Source organism: Elephas maximus, chromosome 13 (assembly GCF_024166365.1).
Source record: "Elephas maximus indicus isolate mEleMax1 chromosome 13, mEleMax1 primary haplotype, whole genome shotgun sequence".
Lineage (NCBI taxonomy): Eukaryota > Metazoa > Chordata > Mammalia > Proboscidea > Elephantidae > Elephas > Elephas maximus.
This window is the reverse complement of record NC_064831.1, coordinates 54,481,762-54,499,410: the sequence shown is the minus strand read 5'-3', so window position 1 is coordinate 54,499,410 and position 17,649 is coordinate 54,481,762. Positions and strand designations below refer to the sequence as shown.

Below are 17,649 nucleotides of genomic sequence, written 5' to 3'. Positions count from 1 at the left end.
AATTAGGAACCAGGAAGTAGTTTTGAGCCAAAAACCAGTTGCCATCAAGTTCATTCCAACTCATGGCGACCCAGTATGTGTCAGAGTAGAACTGTGCTCCATTGGGTTTTCAACTGCTGATTTTTCAGAAGTTGATCACTAGGCCTTTCTTCTGAGGTGCCTCTGGGTGGACTTGAACTTCCAACCTTTCAGTTAGCAGTTGAGTATGTTAATCTTTTTATACCACTCAGGGACTCCAGTATCAAGCAGTGATGATGTGTTAAAAGTGATGATAAAACAAACAAAAAACCAAACCTGTTGCCATGGAGTTGATTTTTAAACTTTTATAAAAACTTTTAGATCATTCAATTTTATTTCTTCAGTGAGAGGTGCCACATAAATTAGTATTGAATATTATTCATCTTTCATAATTATAGGTAATGCTACTGTTCCAGGCATAGATTAGAAAATTGACACCTTAAATGTGAGTTTTTCCTTGTTTGTGGGAGGCAAAGTGATTATTCTGTTCTACAAGCAGGTGTTATGAACATGCCTTTCCCATCTGAACGAGATTTTTGGCTTTCTGAAGGTTTCTAGCTTGGCAAGTACTGTACATTCCCCTAGTATATACACAAAAGTATATGTGGATAATGAGGACTGTGTGATTACTCCACTTATTGTTATATGAGTCTAAATGTAGTGGAGAAAGCTAATGACAAGCATTATAAAAATAACCCCCATCTGTTAGAAAAATGGAATGAATACAAATGAAAAATGTGAAGAGAAATAGACAAGGTGTAGTACAGCTTTCCAGATCTTTTAAATGAGATGATTATACTAGTGATAATTTATGGAAATTGAGGAGGTCACTGCTCACAAATTATCGGGATAGGCTAAGATGCATAGTGTTCCTGCCCTTAAAATAATTTATAAGGGAAGAAAGTACATAGGTGACAATTTCTCAGACATAGGCACACTCCTACTAAGTAGAAAACCAAAAGGGAAGAACACACTCAGCCTTTCTCAAGCTGAAAGAACTGAACAAAATATTCAAGACTTGAATTGCAATATTGAAGGATTGTATGGGAAAAATAGAACAACACAGGAAATGTCTAAAGAAGATGGAAGAAATGGGGAAAGGATACGAACAGACACTTCACCAAAGAAGACATTTGGGGAGCTAAAATACATATGAAGAAATGCTTGTGATGATTAGCAATTAGAGAGATGCAAATCAAAACTACAATGTGATACCATCTCATACAGACGTTACTGGCACTAATAAAAAAAAAGAAAACAGAAAATAACAAATGTTGGCGAGGTTGTGGGGAGACTGGAACTCTTATACATTACTATTGGGAATGTAAAATGGTACAACCACTATGGAAAACAGTATGGCGCTTCCTCAAGATGCTAGAGATAGAAATACCATATGATCCAACAATTGCACTCCTAAGTATATACCCTAAAGAAATAAGAGCCCTGATCTGAATAGACATGAACGCCCATGTTCATTGTAGCATTATTAACAATAGAAAAAAGATGCAAACAACCCAGGCACCCATCAGCAGATGGGTGGATGAAGAAACTGTGGTACATACATTCAGTGGAGTAGTATGCAAAGATAAAGAACAATGAATCTGTGAAACATCTCACAACATGGATGAATTTGGAGGACATTAGGCTGAGTGAAATAAGTCAGTTACAAAAGGACAAATATTGTATGAGACTACTGTTATAAAGTAACAACAAAAGGTTTACATGCAGGAAAAAAAGAAAAGAAAAAAATTCTTTAATGGTTACCAGGCATGGGAGAGGGAAGGAAGGAAAATTACCAAATAGATGGAAGATACATGTTAATATTGGTGAAGGGAAAGGCAATACACAATATTGGAGAAGTCAACACAACATGACCAAGGCAGAAGAGGACACTGAGAGAAACACAAGAATAAAGGGCGCCAACAGTAAATATAGCATGGACAATCCTGCAACAGTAGTGTTAAGAAACAATTTATGAATGGATACATAGGAAGACAGATATGCCAAGAGGTGTGGGAGGGCACAAGGGAGTACACCTACTGGCAGATACAGGTTTGGTGGTGGACATTTCTACATACATGACTGTAGGTGCTCCTCATATATTAACATAGACAATAGAGCACACAAGGGGCATAGAGAAACCTCTTAGACCCAAAAAACAAAAAAACCTCACAGGTGAAGTTCCTAGGCTCAAAGGCAAAGGACCATAGACTTAGGAGACATCTACGTCAATTGGCACAACATAGTTCATAAAAACAATGTTCTGCATCATTCTCTGGTGTTGAGTAGTGTGTGGGGTTTTAAAAGCTTGTGAGTGGCCATCGAAGATGCAACTGTTGGTCTCTTCCCATCTGGAGCAAAGGAGAGTGAAGAAAACCAAAGATTCAAGGGAGCAGTTAATCCAAAGGGCTGATGGACCACATGAACCACAGCCTACATGACCCTGAGACCAGAAGAACTAGATGGCGCCTGGCTACCGCTACTGACGGCTCTGACTGGGATCGCAGCAGAGGGACGGATACAAAGCAAGAGAAAAAACAAAAAATCAAATTCACAAAAAAGACCAGACTCACTGATGGAAACTGGAGGAACTCCCGAGGCTATGGCCCTAAGACACCCTTCTGACCTGGAAATGAACCCATTCCCAGAGAACACCTTTCAACCAAACAAAAGACAGGCCCATAAAATATTAACATCTGAGAGGAATGTGTTCCTTAAAACAGTCAGTTACATGAGATCGAAAGGACAGCGTTTGCCCAAAAGCAAAGATGAGAAGGTAGGAAGGGGTAGAAAATCCAGATGAAAGGAAACTGGGTACCCAGGGCGAAAACGAGGAGAATGCTGATACATTGTGGGGAATGAAACAAAGGCCATGAAACACTTTATATACAAACTATTGAATGGGAATCTAATTTTCTCTGTAAACATTTACCTAATGCACAATAAAAAAAGAAAAAGAAGGAATCCACAGTGTCACTGTATAAAAGAGAATTGGTGGACCATCAGTCATCTCAGGAGGTAGCATATAATCAAGAACCGATGGTCCTGAAGGAAGAAGTCCAAGCTGCACTGAAGCCATTGGTGAAAAACAAGGCTTCAGAAATTGACAGAATACTAGTTGAGATGTTTTAACAAACGGATGCAGGGCTGGAGGTGCTCACTTGTCTATGCCAAGAAATTTGGAAGACAGCTACCTGGCCAACTGATTGGAAGAGATCCATATACGTGCCCATTCCAAAGAAAGGTGATCCAACGGAATGTAGACGTTATCTAATAATATCGTTAATATCACACTTAAGTAAAATTTTGCCGAAGATAATTTAAAAATGGTTATAACAGTTTGTCAGCAGGGACCTACAAGAACTTCAGGCTGGTTCAGAAGAGAATATGGAATGAGGGATGTCATTTCTGATGTCAGATGGATCTTGGCTGAAAGTAGAGAATACCGGAAAGATGTGTACCTGTGTTTTATTGACTATGCAAAGACATTTGACTTTGTGGATCACAACAAATACAACATTATAAAGAATGGGAATTCCAGAACACACTTAATTATGCCCATGTAGACCTTGTACAGAGACCAAGAGGCAGTCGTTCAAACAGAACAAGGGGATACTACCGCGTGGTTTAAAATCAGGAAAGGTGTGCATCAGGGCTTATCTTTTCATCACGCTTATTCGATCTGTATGCTGAGTACATAACTCGAGAAGCTGGACTGTGTACGGAAGAACACGAGCAGGATTGGAGGAAGTCTCAGTAACAACCTGAGTTACTCAGATGACACAGCCTTGCTTGCTGAAAGGTAAGAGGACTTGAAGCACTTACTGATGAAGATCAGAGACTACAGCCTTCAGTTTGGATTACACCGCAACATAAAGAGAATAAAAATCCTCACGGCTATAAGCAACATCATGATAAGCAGAGAAAAGATTGAAGTTGTCAAGAATTTCATGTTACTTGAATCCACAATCAACGTCCATGGAAGTAGCAGTCAAGAAGTCAGATGAGATATTACATTGGACCTATCTGCTGCAAATGACCTCTTAAAGTGTTAAAGAGCAAAAAGACGTCACTTTGAGGACTAATGTGCACCTGACCCAAGCCATGGTATTTTCAGTCACCTCATATCCATTCAAAAGCTGGATAATGAATAAAGAAGATTGAAGAAAAATTGATGCATTTGAATTACAGCATTGATGAAGAATATTAAGTATACCGTGAATTGCCAGGATGAACACATCTGTCTTGGAAGAAGTACAGCCAGAATGCTCCTTAAGTGAGGATGGTGAGTCTTTGTCTCACTTACTTTGGACATGTTAGGAAGGACCAGTCCTTGGAGAAGGATATCAGGCTTGGTATAGTAGAGGGACAGTGAAAGAGCGGAAGAACCCCAACAAGATGGTTGACATAGTGGCTGCAACATAGCAACGATTGCGAGGATGGCACAGGACCTGGCAGTGTTTCATTCTGTTGTACGTAGGGTTGCTATGAGTCAGAACCGCAACATAACAGTCTTGAGTAAAGCATTTATGTTTTCTTTTCTTTTTTTTCCCCCTCAATATTGTTTGAGAGACTTGGATAAAAGACAAATTAGAAAATATCAGATACAGTTGGAAATAAGAGAAAGTGAGAGTGAGCAGAAATATAAATTTTAAGAAAGTCCAGTAGGAATTCACGTAGGATCCAGTAATTGCTGTCTTCATCGCCCTGATTTTTCTTTCTTAACAGAATATACATTATAAACGTAGATGTATTTTTTCCTCAGTTCAGAGAAATATGTTTTATTGATTACCATTGTGGAAGCCAAATATCATTTTGCAGTATTAATGCAAAGAAAACAAACAGAAAAGATGAAAATAGTTTCTTTTAACTTGTGTAATGAAGTAAACAGACTGTATTCTTGAATTATGTACTGACCTGTTTCAGGCAGCTCAGAGCTTTATGCCTGGCACTGTATTAGGGAATTAAAGGTGTCCTTATGAGGCTTACAGCCTAGATAGTAACCAAGCAGTTATTCTAATTCCATTCTTCCTTAAAGCTTTATGGAAAATACTTCTGAAAGTGAAAAATAAGTATGTGTTTAGTAAATAACAGAATGTATTCTTATTAAAGATCCTCAACTTGATTATCCAATGATTTGAGAGGAAGCTCATCATTATTAAATAGCATCAAAATTATCTCATTGTAAACTTTTGTTTTGAGCTTGGTCCTGAATTGGGACACTGGGTGATTCCAGGAAGGATGAGGTTTATGTTCAAAATTTTTTGTCATTCAGTGTTATTTTTATTTTAGGGTTCTGTAAAAGGCTCAGCTTCAGGCGATCTATTATTGCATACTCAGTCTACAGTGAAAACTAGAGCAAAATTGGGTATTCCACAGCTTTAGGCTAGGACTTCTTAGTATCACTGAGTTTTTGGAAAATCCTCTTAGAAGTAGTCTGTGTTAATTTTTGGATTGCACAATTGCTGCCCCCAAGAAAGTCAAACCAGTTGCCACTGAGCCAGTCCCGGCTCATGGCAGGCAACCGCATGCGTTTCAGGGTTTTCAGTGGCTGTGATCTTTTGGAAGTAGATCACCAGGTTTTTCTTCTGAGATGCCTTTGGGTGGATTTGAACTGCCAGCCTTTCATTTAGTAGCCGAGTGCCTAACTGTTTGTGCCATCCAAGGACTCCAGATTGCTTCCAGTGCCTCTTAAATGGTGGGGGTGGAGGAAGTAACTTCATTTCTGATAGGTTTTGGCCAAGTTAAAAGGAAGAACTTCTAGTTAAATTGTCCTCAGTTTATTTAACTTGGCTTACCCCTACCATATCTTTCTGTTAGCCAGTGACGAAAAAGCCAACAAGTAATTTTTGGGGGGATCATATGTACAGTACTGGAAGAAAGCATTTTATATTAAAGGCTTGTGCGCTCCCTCAGTTGCCAAGGTCTGCAGCCTACTGAGCTTATGTTAAAAAAAAAAAAAAAAAAAGAGCTTATGTTACCAGATGAGTAACTAGCCCAGATAGCTAAACTGTTGGAGGATATAAAATCGAAACCCATTTCAGGAAGCTATCTGCTTTGCTCATTTTTGAATAGGGCCCATTCTAATTAATTGTGACTTTCTTAATTTGTTTTAAAACTTAACTGCATGTTTTCTTGATTTTTACCTAGGTTGCAAAATATCCTCCTATGCTTGAGATCTACAGACTACGTGGCCCACAGGAATTAATCAATGGTTTTTCATCTCCTGGAGATACATTAGAAACAAATATGATGCCAAAAGAACTTCTTACCTTTCTCTGACTACGGTTCATACTTTTTTCTGTTGAAGAGAGGTATACACACCAAGGAGACTCGTTTTGCAGAGACTCTGTCGTGTAGGATCATGGACCATCCTAATAGGGAAAAGGATGAAAGACAACGGACAAGTAAACCCATGGTACAAAGGAGTGCACACTGCTCCCGACCGTCTGGCTCATCAACATCTTCGGGGGTTCTTATGGTGGGACCCAACTTCAGGGTTGGCAAGAAGATAGGCTGTGGGAACTTCGGAGAGCTCAGATTAGGTAAGAGCTTGGTTGTGTCAGTGACTTCTGCTAATGATGATAGCAGTAGTTATAATGAGCTTTGATGTGTTTCAAGACAAGCAATTTATATTTTATGAGAAGTTTCTCATAACTAGGCCCTGTTGTGAGAACTAAAGAATTTGTGAAGGGGACTACAGTCATTATCAGTTATAATTGTTATTTGAGGTTTAGGTCTCTATGTGGGATGGGTTGGCTTTAAAAATTTCCAACTCTGAGTAAAAAGACCAGACTTAATGGTCTGAATGAGACTGGAGGGACCCCAGAAGACATGGCCCCCAGACTCTCTGTTAGCCCAAAACTAAAACGATTCCTGAAGCCAGCTCTTCAGACAAAGATTAGACTGGACTATGAGACATAAAATGATACTTGTGAGAAGTAGATACTGGAGACTAAGTGAGCCGCTCCTGTCTGGAGAGGAGATGAGAAGGCAGAGGGGACAGGAGCTGGCTGAGTGGACACAGGAAATACAGAGTGGAGAGGAGGAGTGTGCTGTCACATTATAGGGAGAGCAACTAGTGTCACATAGCAATGTGTGTGTAAGTTTTTATATGAGAAACTGACTTGTAAACTTAAAGCACAAAAAAAAAATTTTTTTTTTTCCCTCAGATTTTATGATGCAGGGAGATCTGCAGACCGATATAAATAAAACGCAGGTTATGTTTAGTACATAGCTCTCAGGTAGAGCCCTGTGTTCTGCATTTTCATCAAACCCTCAGGCCATGCAGATGCTGCTAGTTCCTGAACCACACTTTGAGAAGTAAGGGTATAAGGCTTTGGTTTAATTCAGCCTCTGCCCCTGAAAAGAGAAGAGAGTAAACCCTTGCTCGGTAATATCCAGGCTTAGTCTGCAAAGACAAGTTATCTCAGAGTTTAGAGAGTTTATTTGACAGCTACCATGTTTGCATATTTCCCCCTTGAGGTCCTACCATCAGAATTGAGTTAGAGCTCCAGGGGAGAAATTATGCAATTGTATTTCCCAACCATGGAAATGGATTTTCTATTTCAAGTGTGACTTTATAGATGAGATGATGAATAGTGACAAAATCCACCCGTTTGAAGAGGTGAGATTGGGAAGAAGGTATGTTCATATTTATATACTTGTTTATGGCCTCCGTAGGTGAGCAGTGGAAGAGAAAATGAAAGACCTTGTAAATGTATAAAGCTGGAGATCAGCTTGGAGAATGTGAAGACGTCGGCTTTAAGCTCAAGTGTTTTATTTTTCTTCATAGCTATTGTGGCTATGAGTGGTTATGAAGACCTATCGTGAGAGACTTTGGTCCTTGGGGGAACAGGAGGGTAGGAACGGAAGATGATTCTTGTTTCGTTACCTGCACTACTTAAGATCTTCCAAAAGGAGATGGAAAGTGTTAACCTCTGATCCCCCATACAGAACCTCAGGGAAGCCTCACTATGCTAGCCAGAGATCACTGGGTGCAGAATGAAATTTAGAGATGCTGAGAATGAATTTATTTTTACTAATCGGAAATTTTTTTTTTTTTAATAGGAGGCTGGCAGCCTAGAATTTAAAGTCCTAACTAGGATAATGAAAGGCTGTTTATATTTAGAGTTGTGTGCATGTTTAGGTTAGCAAAGCCAGCAGAAGGTACTGAGAATAGGAGTAAGACATGTAATTTCACACTGCTTGACTTCCTAGCACGTACGGAGTTGCTTTAGCAGCTCCTTTTGTGAATACTCTTTTATGTAATGGATTGACTTTGTTCTAACATCACAGTACTTGTATTAAATAGATTATGATGTAAACATCCACGAAATCCTGAGAGACAGCTTCTAATGCATATAAATTTATGCATTCTCAGAATGTCAGAAATTTGTTTAATTTTTATAAAGTTGTAGGAAAACTTTGGTCAAAGGAAGCTGAAAATCTTTTATCTAATCATGTCTAGGTTTGTATTATATGATTTTTAAATTTACCTGGAAAAATTCATTATGCTAAAAGAATAAATTTGTAGCCCATACATATTTTCAGAATAGTGGGGTGTTGTGTTTTATTTCTTTTCATGGATCTAGGATAATCTTGATAATTCTCATTTTGACTTGCCTTGTAATCAGTAGAAAGAACTCTTCTTATCTTTCTTTCCAAATGTTTTATTCTTTTGTGTTCATCAGGTTTCCATTAGCCCTGGGATCATACCATTACAGCATTGTAGCTAGCAATACTTTTTACCAGCAGAAACCAGAAAAGGAACTTTCAGAATTATTTAACATCTTCCTAAGTATAGAATGGACTGTACACTCCGTTCCATCATTCTCTTGCTGTAGTATTGGTGATAGAAAGATTGTGCAGACAACAGAAGATGGGAACTGAGAAATTCCAAACTCAAGGCAGGTGCAGCTTGGCCTGTAACCATGGCTACTACCACCAAGGCCTTGCTTTCTTCTCCAGACTCATTTTCTCCTCTAGCCATACTGTCTGTTCTGTTGCTCACATAACCAAGTGCATTTCTGCTTCAGGGCTTCAGACTTGTATTTCCTTCTGCCTGCAAAGCTCTTTCCCTAAAATTTTGCATAGCTGGCTACTTCTCATCCTTCAGGCCTCAGAATATGTTACCTTCTCAGAGAGACTGCCTGTTGACTCCTCCACCTCTATTTAAATTAATACGTTTTCCGCTTAGCCACATTGTATCCCGTCAAACTGCTTTATTTCATTCGTTGCATTTATCACTATTTGAAATGATTTTATGTATTTGTTTACCTCTTCATTGTCACTCCTTACTTGGGTGTAAGGCCCTTGGGGAAAGGAAGTCTGTCTCTATTGTTGATTGTTATCTGTTAGATGGATGGATAGATAGCTAGATGGATAGGAAGAGGGGGGAGAAAATCAAAGCATTGGCCTCCTTGGGCTCCAGTTGTGTGGGGTGGTAGTAGGTTGTGGCTGTCGTGTTTAGGGAGATCCTGGATTCCAGATAGATAACCTCCCAAAATTCTGTAATGATTCGTGCATTTTGGTTCTCTGCAAATCTGTTTCTATCCCATCATCCGTTTAACCATAGGCATTTTAATTTATTAATTCTCATATCCCCAACTCCTTTCACTGTGTATGGCATATAATTGTTAGCTGATGTTGAGTTGGCCCCTGACTCATGGGGACCCCATGCACAACAGAACAAAACACTGCTCGAGCCTGTGCCATCCTCATGATCCTTGCAGGTTAGACCATTGTGATGCATAAGGTTTTCATTGGCTGGGTTTTGGTAGATCACAAGTCTTTCTTAGTTTGGAAGCTCTGCTGAAACTCATTTGCCACCATAGCAAAATTGAACCAGTACTCAAAAAATGTTTGGCTGAATAGTCTAGGTCAGAAATGACAAGACCCTTAGCTCTTAGCTGTGAAAAATGGAGTGAAATGGAGAGGAAGGGATGAATTTGAAAGAAATTTCAGAAGTAGATTGTAGGCAGGATTTGGTCACTGAGGGGAAGCGGTCAGAGATAACTGAATTTGCCAGCTTGGGGCTACCAGTTGAATGAGGAAGCCTTTAAGGGAGACAGGAAATACAGGACTGGGGTGGGTAATGAGGAGGGCAAATAGATAGACTTTGAAGAATGTGTGGCATATATGCAGAAATATCTGTGTTTAGGCTTGAGATGGGGATTTAGAAACCATCACCATATAGTGTTAATGAACCCACCGTCATGGAAGATGAGATGATGCTTTGTGAAGCTTGCATGAGTGAGAGAGAGAGGGTGCATGTAAGGGGTAGTGGAAGAGGAACTGTTTGGAAAGGCCAAGAAGTCAAAAGAGAAGAGTTTCTAGAGTGGGAGAGTGGTAAGCAAGACTTGTGCCCCAAGGAGGTTAAGCAGGAGAGGAAGGGCTAATTGTTCTTTTACTTCTGTTTCTTTTTTTTTTTCAAACAAGAAAATGTACTTTGTAATCAGAAAAAAAGGCAATAAACAGAAAGCAAAAAAATTTCCTTTAAAGCAAAATTTAAAAAATGAAAGTAACACTTGTTGCAAAATTTTAAAACAGATTCTACTTTAGGTGTATCTCCAGAGAGAACCACAGTTGTTATTGTTGGGTGTCAATGGTCTATTTTTCCAGGATTGTAAAGTGTATAACAGGACATATTTTTAATATTTGTGTATTATTTAATAATTTATTTAGTCATCTTACTGTATGTGTAAGTTGTTTTCGGTCTTTTGATATTATAAGTAATGCTGTACTGAACATCTTTACAGACACTTCTTTAAAATGTCAGCTGATGATTTTCTTACAGTAGATCCTGGAAGTGTACTTTCTGAGTCAAAAGGTGTACACATTTGCAGTTTTGTTACATGTTGTCAGCTTGCCCTCCAGATGGTTTCGGTTTACTCTCCATCTCTATGTGTATGTGCATGTGTGTGTGCTTCCACACGCATGTACAGTTGTTTTCCTGCCCCTTCAAAAACCTTGAACATTATTGAGAACCTTTTCATCTTTGCCAAACTAAGCGAAGAATATGGTATCACTTCAATGTGTATTTGTTCACGGGTGAAGTTACGTAACTTTCCACACATTTATATTTCTTCTTTTAAGAGTTGCTTCTTGGTGGCCTTTGCCCATTTTTCTACAGAAGGATTATTTCTAGGGAAGCTTACTTGTGTATATTGCCTCAACAGAAAGGGGAATGTTGACGATTTAAGAGAAGGGAAATTTGATGGAGAATGATTGTGGGTAAAAGATAGGAAGACATAATGGTGTGGAAACAGATTTGCAGATTGATTTTCATTAATTGAGGAACATAGGGAATATTTTGAAGGCTTTTTTGTTTTTAAATTTTTGAGCCTTTTTCTAGGCCTGGGAATAATCACCTAACCATTAGGATATGAATTATTGTAGTCCTCCAAAATTGAGAAAATGTATACCCTTAATCTCTAAATAATTACGTGTGGATTTGTTCTTAGTTACAAGAATAAATAGATAGAAGATATTTCTTTCACATCCAAATAAGGATGTACTTATGTTTATGGGAGACTCTTTAGACTAGAGAAGCTTACATATAATTTTAACAGTCCTTCATCCTTAAGAAGTAGGGTATGGTTAGAAGATGTTTTTCCTTGCAGACAAGAAAAGGGAAGCTCAAAGAATTGACCTCTGTGTTCTTTTCCATCGTTGATATCTGATGAAATATACAAAAGTACATTAGCACAGAAGGATGTTTCTGACAGAGGTAAACTGGCTAAGGGTAGCTGCTTGTCCTATGACACACTCCTCCTTGGCTTCTAAAATAAGACACTTCTTTCTCTGACTAAAGCAGGGTGTGTGCGACAGCTTCTCAGCATATTCTTTCCTCATCTGAATTACTGAGCCATCACTCATGAACTTAAATTGGAATTTGAGGTCCTACCAGCTAGTTCTGTTCTTGTCAGTTGTGATCATTAATGACTTACAAATACACATTAGCTAAAGCAATTGGTTTCATATTGACTCCCACAAAGTCCTGGAGCCCCTGTTTTCTGTTTCAAGGAAGGGGAAAGGAAGAGTGAGCAAGCAGGACCCTCTGTGTTACCTATTTTATATACTGAGTTTTCAAGTAAGTATTTATCTGAACAGAGGTATGGTTCTGGTGCTTAAAAAAAAAAAAATTGAAAATCAATCATCTGAAAGAATATAGGCTTAATTAAGATAAAACATAAGATTTTTTAAGTGAACGACTTGTTAAATCAAATGTTACCTATTGTAATTAATCATTTCTTAGGCAGTCTTAGCATTTTGAACAAATGAAACTGGGCCTGTATCTGCCAAAAAACCAACCATCCAACCAAAGAGAAAATTGACATATTGTGCTATTGCCACAATGTTAAATTTTCCTAAAAACTTGCAAATTTTTAGATTCTGTGAATGGAACAAACAAACAAGTTTTAGAAGTTACGTCATTACTGTCTTCCCCAAAGGATTCCTGGGAGGCCTCGGATGCTAACTGAAAGGTCAGTGGTTCGAACCCACCAGCTGCTCCATGGGAGAAAGAGGTGGAGGTTTGCTTCTGTTAAGATTTACAGCCTTGGAAACCCAATGGGGCAGTTCTACTCTGTCCTGCAGGGTTGCTATGAGTCAGAATCAACTCGACAGCAATAGGTTTGGTGGTTAAAAGTAGTAGTTCTGGAGTCAAATTGCATTTCCAGTTTTCATTTTCTTCTCTGTAAGATAGGATCTCCCACCCATCTGTCAGTTTTTCATACTGTGGTAACTTGCATGTTGCTATGATGCTGGAAGTTATGCCACCGGTATTTCAAATACCAGCAGGGTCACCCCTGGCAGACAGGTTTCAGTGGAGCTTCCAAACTAAAACAGACTAGGAAGAAAGGCTTGGTGATCTACGTCTGAAAATTAGCCAATGAAAAGCTTATGGATCACAACAGTATATTGTCAGACTTGCTTACTTTAGACTCATCATCAGGAGGGATCAGTCATGTTTGGTGAAGTACCGGGCCAGCAAGGGTGAGGGAGACCCTCAGTGAGATAGATTGGTCAAATGCCGCAACAATAGACTTGAACATGCCGGTGGTTGTGAGGATGCTGCAAGACCAGGGCAGTGTTTTTTTCTTGTGTATGTAAGGTTGCCATGAATCAGAGTCAACACCACAGCAGCTATCCACCTAGCTATATCTGTCTGTCCAGCTGCCTACCTGCCTGCCTGCCTCCTTGCCTACCTATCTAAGATAAAGGTAATAATATCTACCTTACAGATGTTGTGAAGATATGTCATATAATGTATATAATGATAGAAAACAGTGCTTGATATACAGTGTAGTAAGCACTTGGTTTGTGTATAAACCAAAAAAAAAAAAAAAAACCAAACCCTTTGCTGCCAAGGCAATTCCAACTCATAGTTTTTTTTTTTTTTTTTCCCCAAACTATGTAAAGAACATTTTTGTTACTACGGAAAAGTAAAAACAATAGAATGAGGAGTATATGCTGTCACCTAGATTTACCAGCTGTTCATATTTTGTCCTATATGCTTTATCTCTTTTGAGATGTGTATGTATGTATGTCTGTGCATGTAGGTGTATATTTTTGAATCATTTAAGAAGTTGCAGACCTGACAAAGTAGTTTTTCTTCCCCTTGGTAAAGGATGTTTATTTTGTATTTCCACTTTACAGGTGTGTAGCAGATTGTATTATTTGTTTGGGTTCCCCAGCATGTTGTGGAGGGATTCAATTTAAAATTATAACCCCAGATAAAATGCTTTAACTTTCTTGGAAAAACTACAAATATCTATAAAATTCTTCTTCCTAGTAGTATTGTAGTTTAAACATCTTTTGGAATTGCATCTGAAGTTTAACCAGCCTCTTGGTTCTAACTCAAGCACAATTTGTTGAGGTTAAACAACCTTAACAGATCTTGAAGAAGAATTATTTATGTCAGTAGTATAATCTGTCAAAAAACAGTAGGAGAGAAGAGCTTTCACACATTCATTGACACACAAGTGTGCGTCACATGTTCATGTGATAATTTTAGAAATGTTACAGGTACAAAAATTTTAGGATTATGCATTGACAACTTAGCTAGTTAATCAGGAGAATTTAACCATAAAATTTCCAGGCATGCTGAACCAAGTTGTAATTGCTGAGTGGGACTACAAAACTAGGTAATTATAATTGACAGCAGTTTACAGGAAGAAAGGAAGATTTTATTATGGTGCCTGAGGGCTTCTTTTGCTGCTCTGTATCTATTTGTTCAAGTTGAAGGGTTAACGTTTTGATTTTGGCCCTTCTTTTTGGATGTGTGCATTTATTGCTATAAATTGACCTTTGAGCACTGCTTTTGCTGTGTCCCAAAGGTTCTGGTAGGATGTGTTTTCATTCTCATTTGATTCTGTGCATTTCTTTATTCCATCCCTGATTTCTTCTGTAGCCCATTAGTTTTTGAGCAAGGTGTTGTTCACTTCCATGTATTTAATTATTTTTCCTTGCTTTTTCTGTTATTGACTTCTACTTTTATGGCTTTATAGTCAGAAAAGATGCTTTGTAATATTTCAGTGTTTTGGATTCTGTTAAGGCTCGCTTTGTGGCCTAATATGCGGTCTGTTCTGGAGAATGTTCCAAGAGCGTTAGAAAAGAAAGTATACTTGGCTGCTGTTGAGTGGAACATTCTGTATATGTCTGTGAGATCAAGTTGGTTGATTGTGGCATTTAGATCTTCTGTGCCTTTATTGAGCTTCTTTCTGGATGTCCTGTCCTTCACCAAAAATGGTGTGTTGAAGTCTTCTATTATTGTGGAGCTGTCTGTTTCTCTTTTCATTGTTGTTGGAGTTTGTTTTATGTATTTTGGAGCCCTGTCGCTGGGCTCCTGGTTATGTCTTCCTGCTGTATTGACCCTTTAATCGTTATATAGTATCCTTCCTTATCCTTTGTGGTAGATTTTGCTTTAAAGTCTATTTTGTCAGAGATTACTATTGCTGCTCCTGCTCTTTTTTTGATTGTTTGCTTGATATATTTTTTTCCATCCTTTAAGTTTTAGTTTATCTGTGTCTTTGAGTCTAAGGCGTGTCTCTTGTAGGCAGTGTATAGATGGATTGTGCTTTTTGTCTGCCACTCTTTGTCTCTTTATTGGTGCATTTAGTCTATTTACATTCAGCATAATTATTGATAGGTATGAGTTTAGTGCTGTCATTTTGATGTGTTTTTTTTTGTGTGTGTGTGTTGACAGTTTCTTTGTTCCACTTAATTTTCTGTACTGAGTTTTTTTTTCTTTATGTATTTTCTTTTCATCTTTTTCATTGTTGTTGATTTTGTATTTGCTGAGTCTTTGTGTCTTTTATTTTGATGTATAGGATTGTTAGTTTCCTTTGTGGTTACCTTAATATTTACCTCTGTTTTTCTAAGTTTAAACCAATCTTTTATTTCTTGATACTGCCTTGTCTTCCTCTTCATATGAAAGTTCTGTGACAACATTATTTAGTACCTCTTTTTTGTTTTAATGTTGTCATCTTTTACATATTGATGTCTCTGTTTCCCTATTTTCAGTGTTTTAGCTTTGATTTATTTTTGGAACTTCCCTATCTGGGTTGATATCTGGTTGTTCTGTCCTGTGTTCTAGTCTTGGGTTGTTATCAGATGTTATTGATTTTCTAACTGGAGGACTCGGTTTAGTATTTCTTGTGTTTTTGGTTTGGTGTTTACAAATCCCCATAACTTCTGTTTTTCTGGAAATGCCCTAATTTCACCATCATATTTGAAAGACAGTTTTGCTGGATATATAATTCTTGGCTGACAGTTTTTTTCCTTCAGGGCTCTATATATAGCATCCCATTGCCTTCTTGCCTGCGTAGTTCCTGCTGAGTAGTCCAAGCTTAGTCTTATTGACTCTCCTTTGTAGATGACTTTTTGTTTATCCATAGCTGCTCTTAAAATTCTTTATCTTTGGTTTTGCATGTTTGATTATAATACATCTTGGTGACTTTCTTTTGGGATCTACCCTGTATGGGGTTTGGTGAGTGTCTGGACAGATATCTTCTCATCTTTCACGACATCAGGGAAGCTTTCTGCCAAAAATTCTCTCTGTATTTTCTGTTACCCAACTCGTTCTGGTACTGCAGTCATCTTGATAGAGTTGCACATAATTCTTACAGTTTCTTTGTTTTTTTAAAACTCTTTTATCCAATTTTTCCTCGGATAAATTGGTGTCAAGTGCTTTATCTTCAGTCTCACTGATTCTGACTTCCAGTGCCTCAATTTTGCTCCTAGACTTTCTGTTGAGTTATCTAATTCTGAAATTTTATTGTTAATCTTTTGAATTTCTGATTGCTGTCTCCCTGGATTCTTGCTGCCTGTTAAATTTGTCATTATCCCCTTGTATAACCTTCTTAAGCTCCTCCATTGCTTTGTCTGTGTTCCTTGGCTTGTTCTGCATTTTGCCAAATCTCCTTCCTGATCTCTTGAAGATCTCTGTATATTAATCTTTTGAATTCTATCTCTGGTAATTCCAAGATTTTCTCTTCCTCCAGGAGGTTTCTTGGTTCTTTGTTTGGATTGTTTGATGAAGGTATCATGGTCTGCCTCTTTATGTGATTTGATATTGACTTTTGTCTCCAAGCCATCAGTAAGTTATTATATTTATTTATTTTATGTTTGCTTACTGTGTCCTAGCTTCTTGTTTTGTTTTGATAGGCCCAAACTGCCTGGTCATGTGAGCTACTTTGATTATTGGTGTCTTTGGGGCTCTCACATCCTGTCACCAGGCAGTTAGAGCTGTTACTAGGTATGTGAGCCCAGGAGTCCATTTACTTTTCTTGTATAGATTCAGCTCAGGTGTCCAGGTCATTGGTCACCAAGTGTGTGGTGCAGGCTGTTGCCAACAGTCCTAGATGGGCACAGCTACTGAGGGGGTGATTGGAGTAGGCACAGGTATCTGGCTGCAGTAGGGGATTATGTACTGAGCAAGGTACTGAGCTGATGGCTGCCCCTGAGTACTTGGGTGGAAGGCGTGTCCCTGTGCCCTAAGAGCACGTAGGTGGGTGGGTTTTGCAGCTGGACTTTGGGCACCCAATGCTGTTGGCTGTAAGGACTGGGAGGCAGCACTTGTTCTTGGACCTCTGTCATAGGTGGCTAGGTAGAGTGGGTGGAGCCACCAATCCTCAGGCCCCTGATGTGGGCAGGTGAGGACCCTGCTTAATGGGCAGGGCAGTGCCAAATGTCATAAATCTGCCACTCCGCCTTAGCTGTTGCAGTTGAAAATAGGCTTCAGGTATATACCCTGCTGTACTGTGCTAATGAGGGCCTACAGTGTTGAAATGGGCCTACACAGGTCTAGGCAGGGCTGAAAGGCATTCAGAGTCCATGGACCCCTTATGTCTGTGCTTAGGCAAAGGGGCTGTGCCTGCCTGAGTTCCTGGTTTAGGGGAGCTGGCAGATTATTTCTTCCTGTTTGTTAATTTGTCCTTTCTCCAAAGCAGGAAGAATGGCTTAGGGCACACAACAGGTCCCATTTCCAGCCCAGGGGGCACAGCAGTCGCTGAAGCCAGACTGGGACCTGAGCAGAGTGGGGAGGGTGTGGGTAAATGGGAGAGAGGTACTTTCCAGAGAGGGGAAGGGTTTTTTTTTTTTGATCCAGCACGGTAGGTTAGACAT

General features: G+C 38.9%; 1 protein-coding gene across 7 annotated transcripts in view; it reads left to right on the top strand.

The window, feature by feature from the left end:
• The window catches only part of CSNK1G1 (casein kinase 1 gamma 1), a 159,547-nt gene that overhangs the window by 56,040 nt on the left and 85,858 nt on the right, over nucleotides 1-17,649 (top strand). For 6 of the 7 annotated variants that reach the window (XM_049905179.1, XM_049905178.1, XM_049905175.1 and 3 more), the window contains one exon: nucleotides 6,169-6,563. In XM_049905179.1, coding sequence (XP_049761136.1) covers nucleotides 6,383-6,563 — 181 coding nt within the window. In that variant the 5' untranslated portion in view covers nucleotides 6,169-6,382. Of the gene's footprint in view, nucleotides 1-6,168; nucleotides 6,564-17,649 lie in introns of those variants that run through there. The other variant, XM_049905180.1, reaches the window with a different exon arrangement.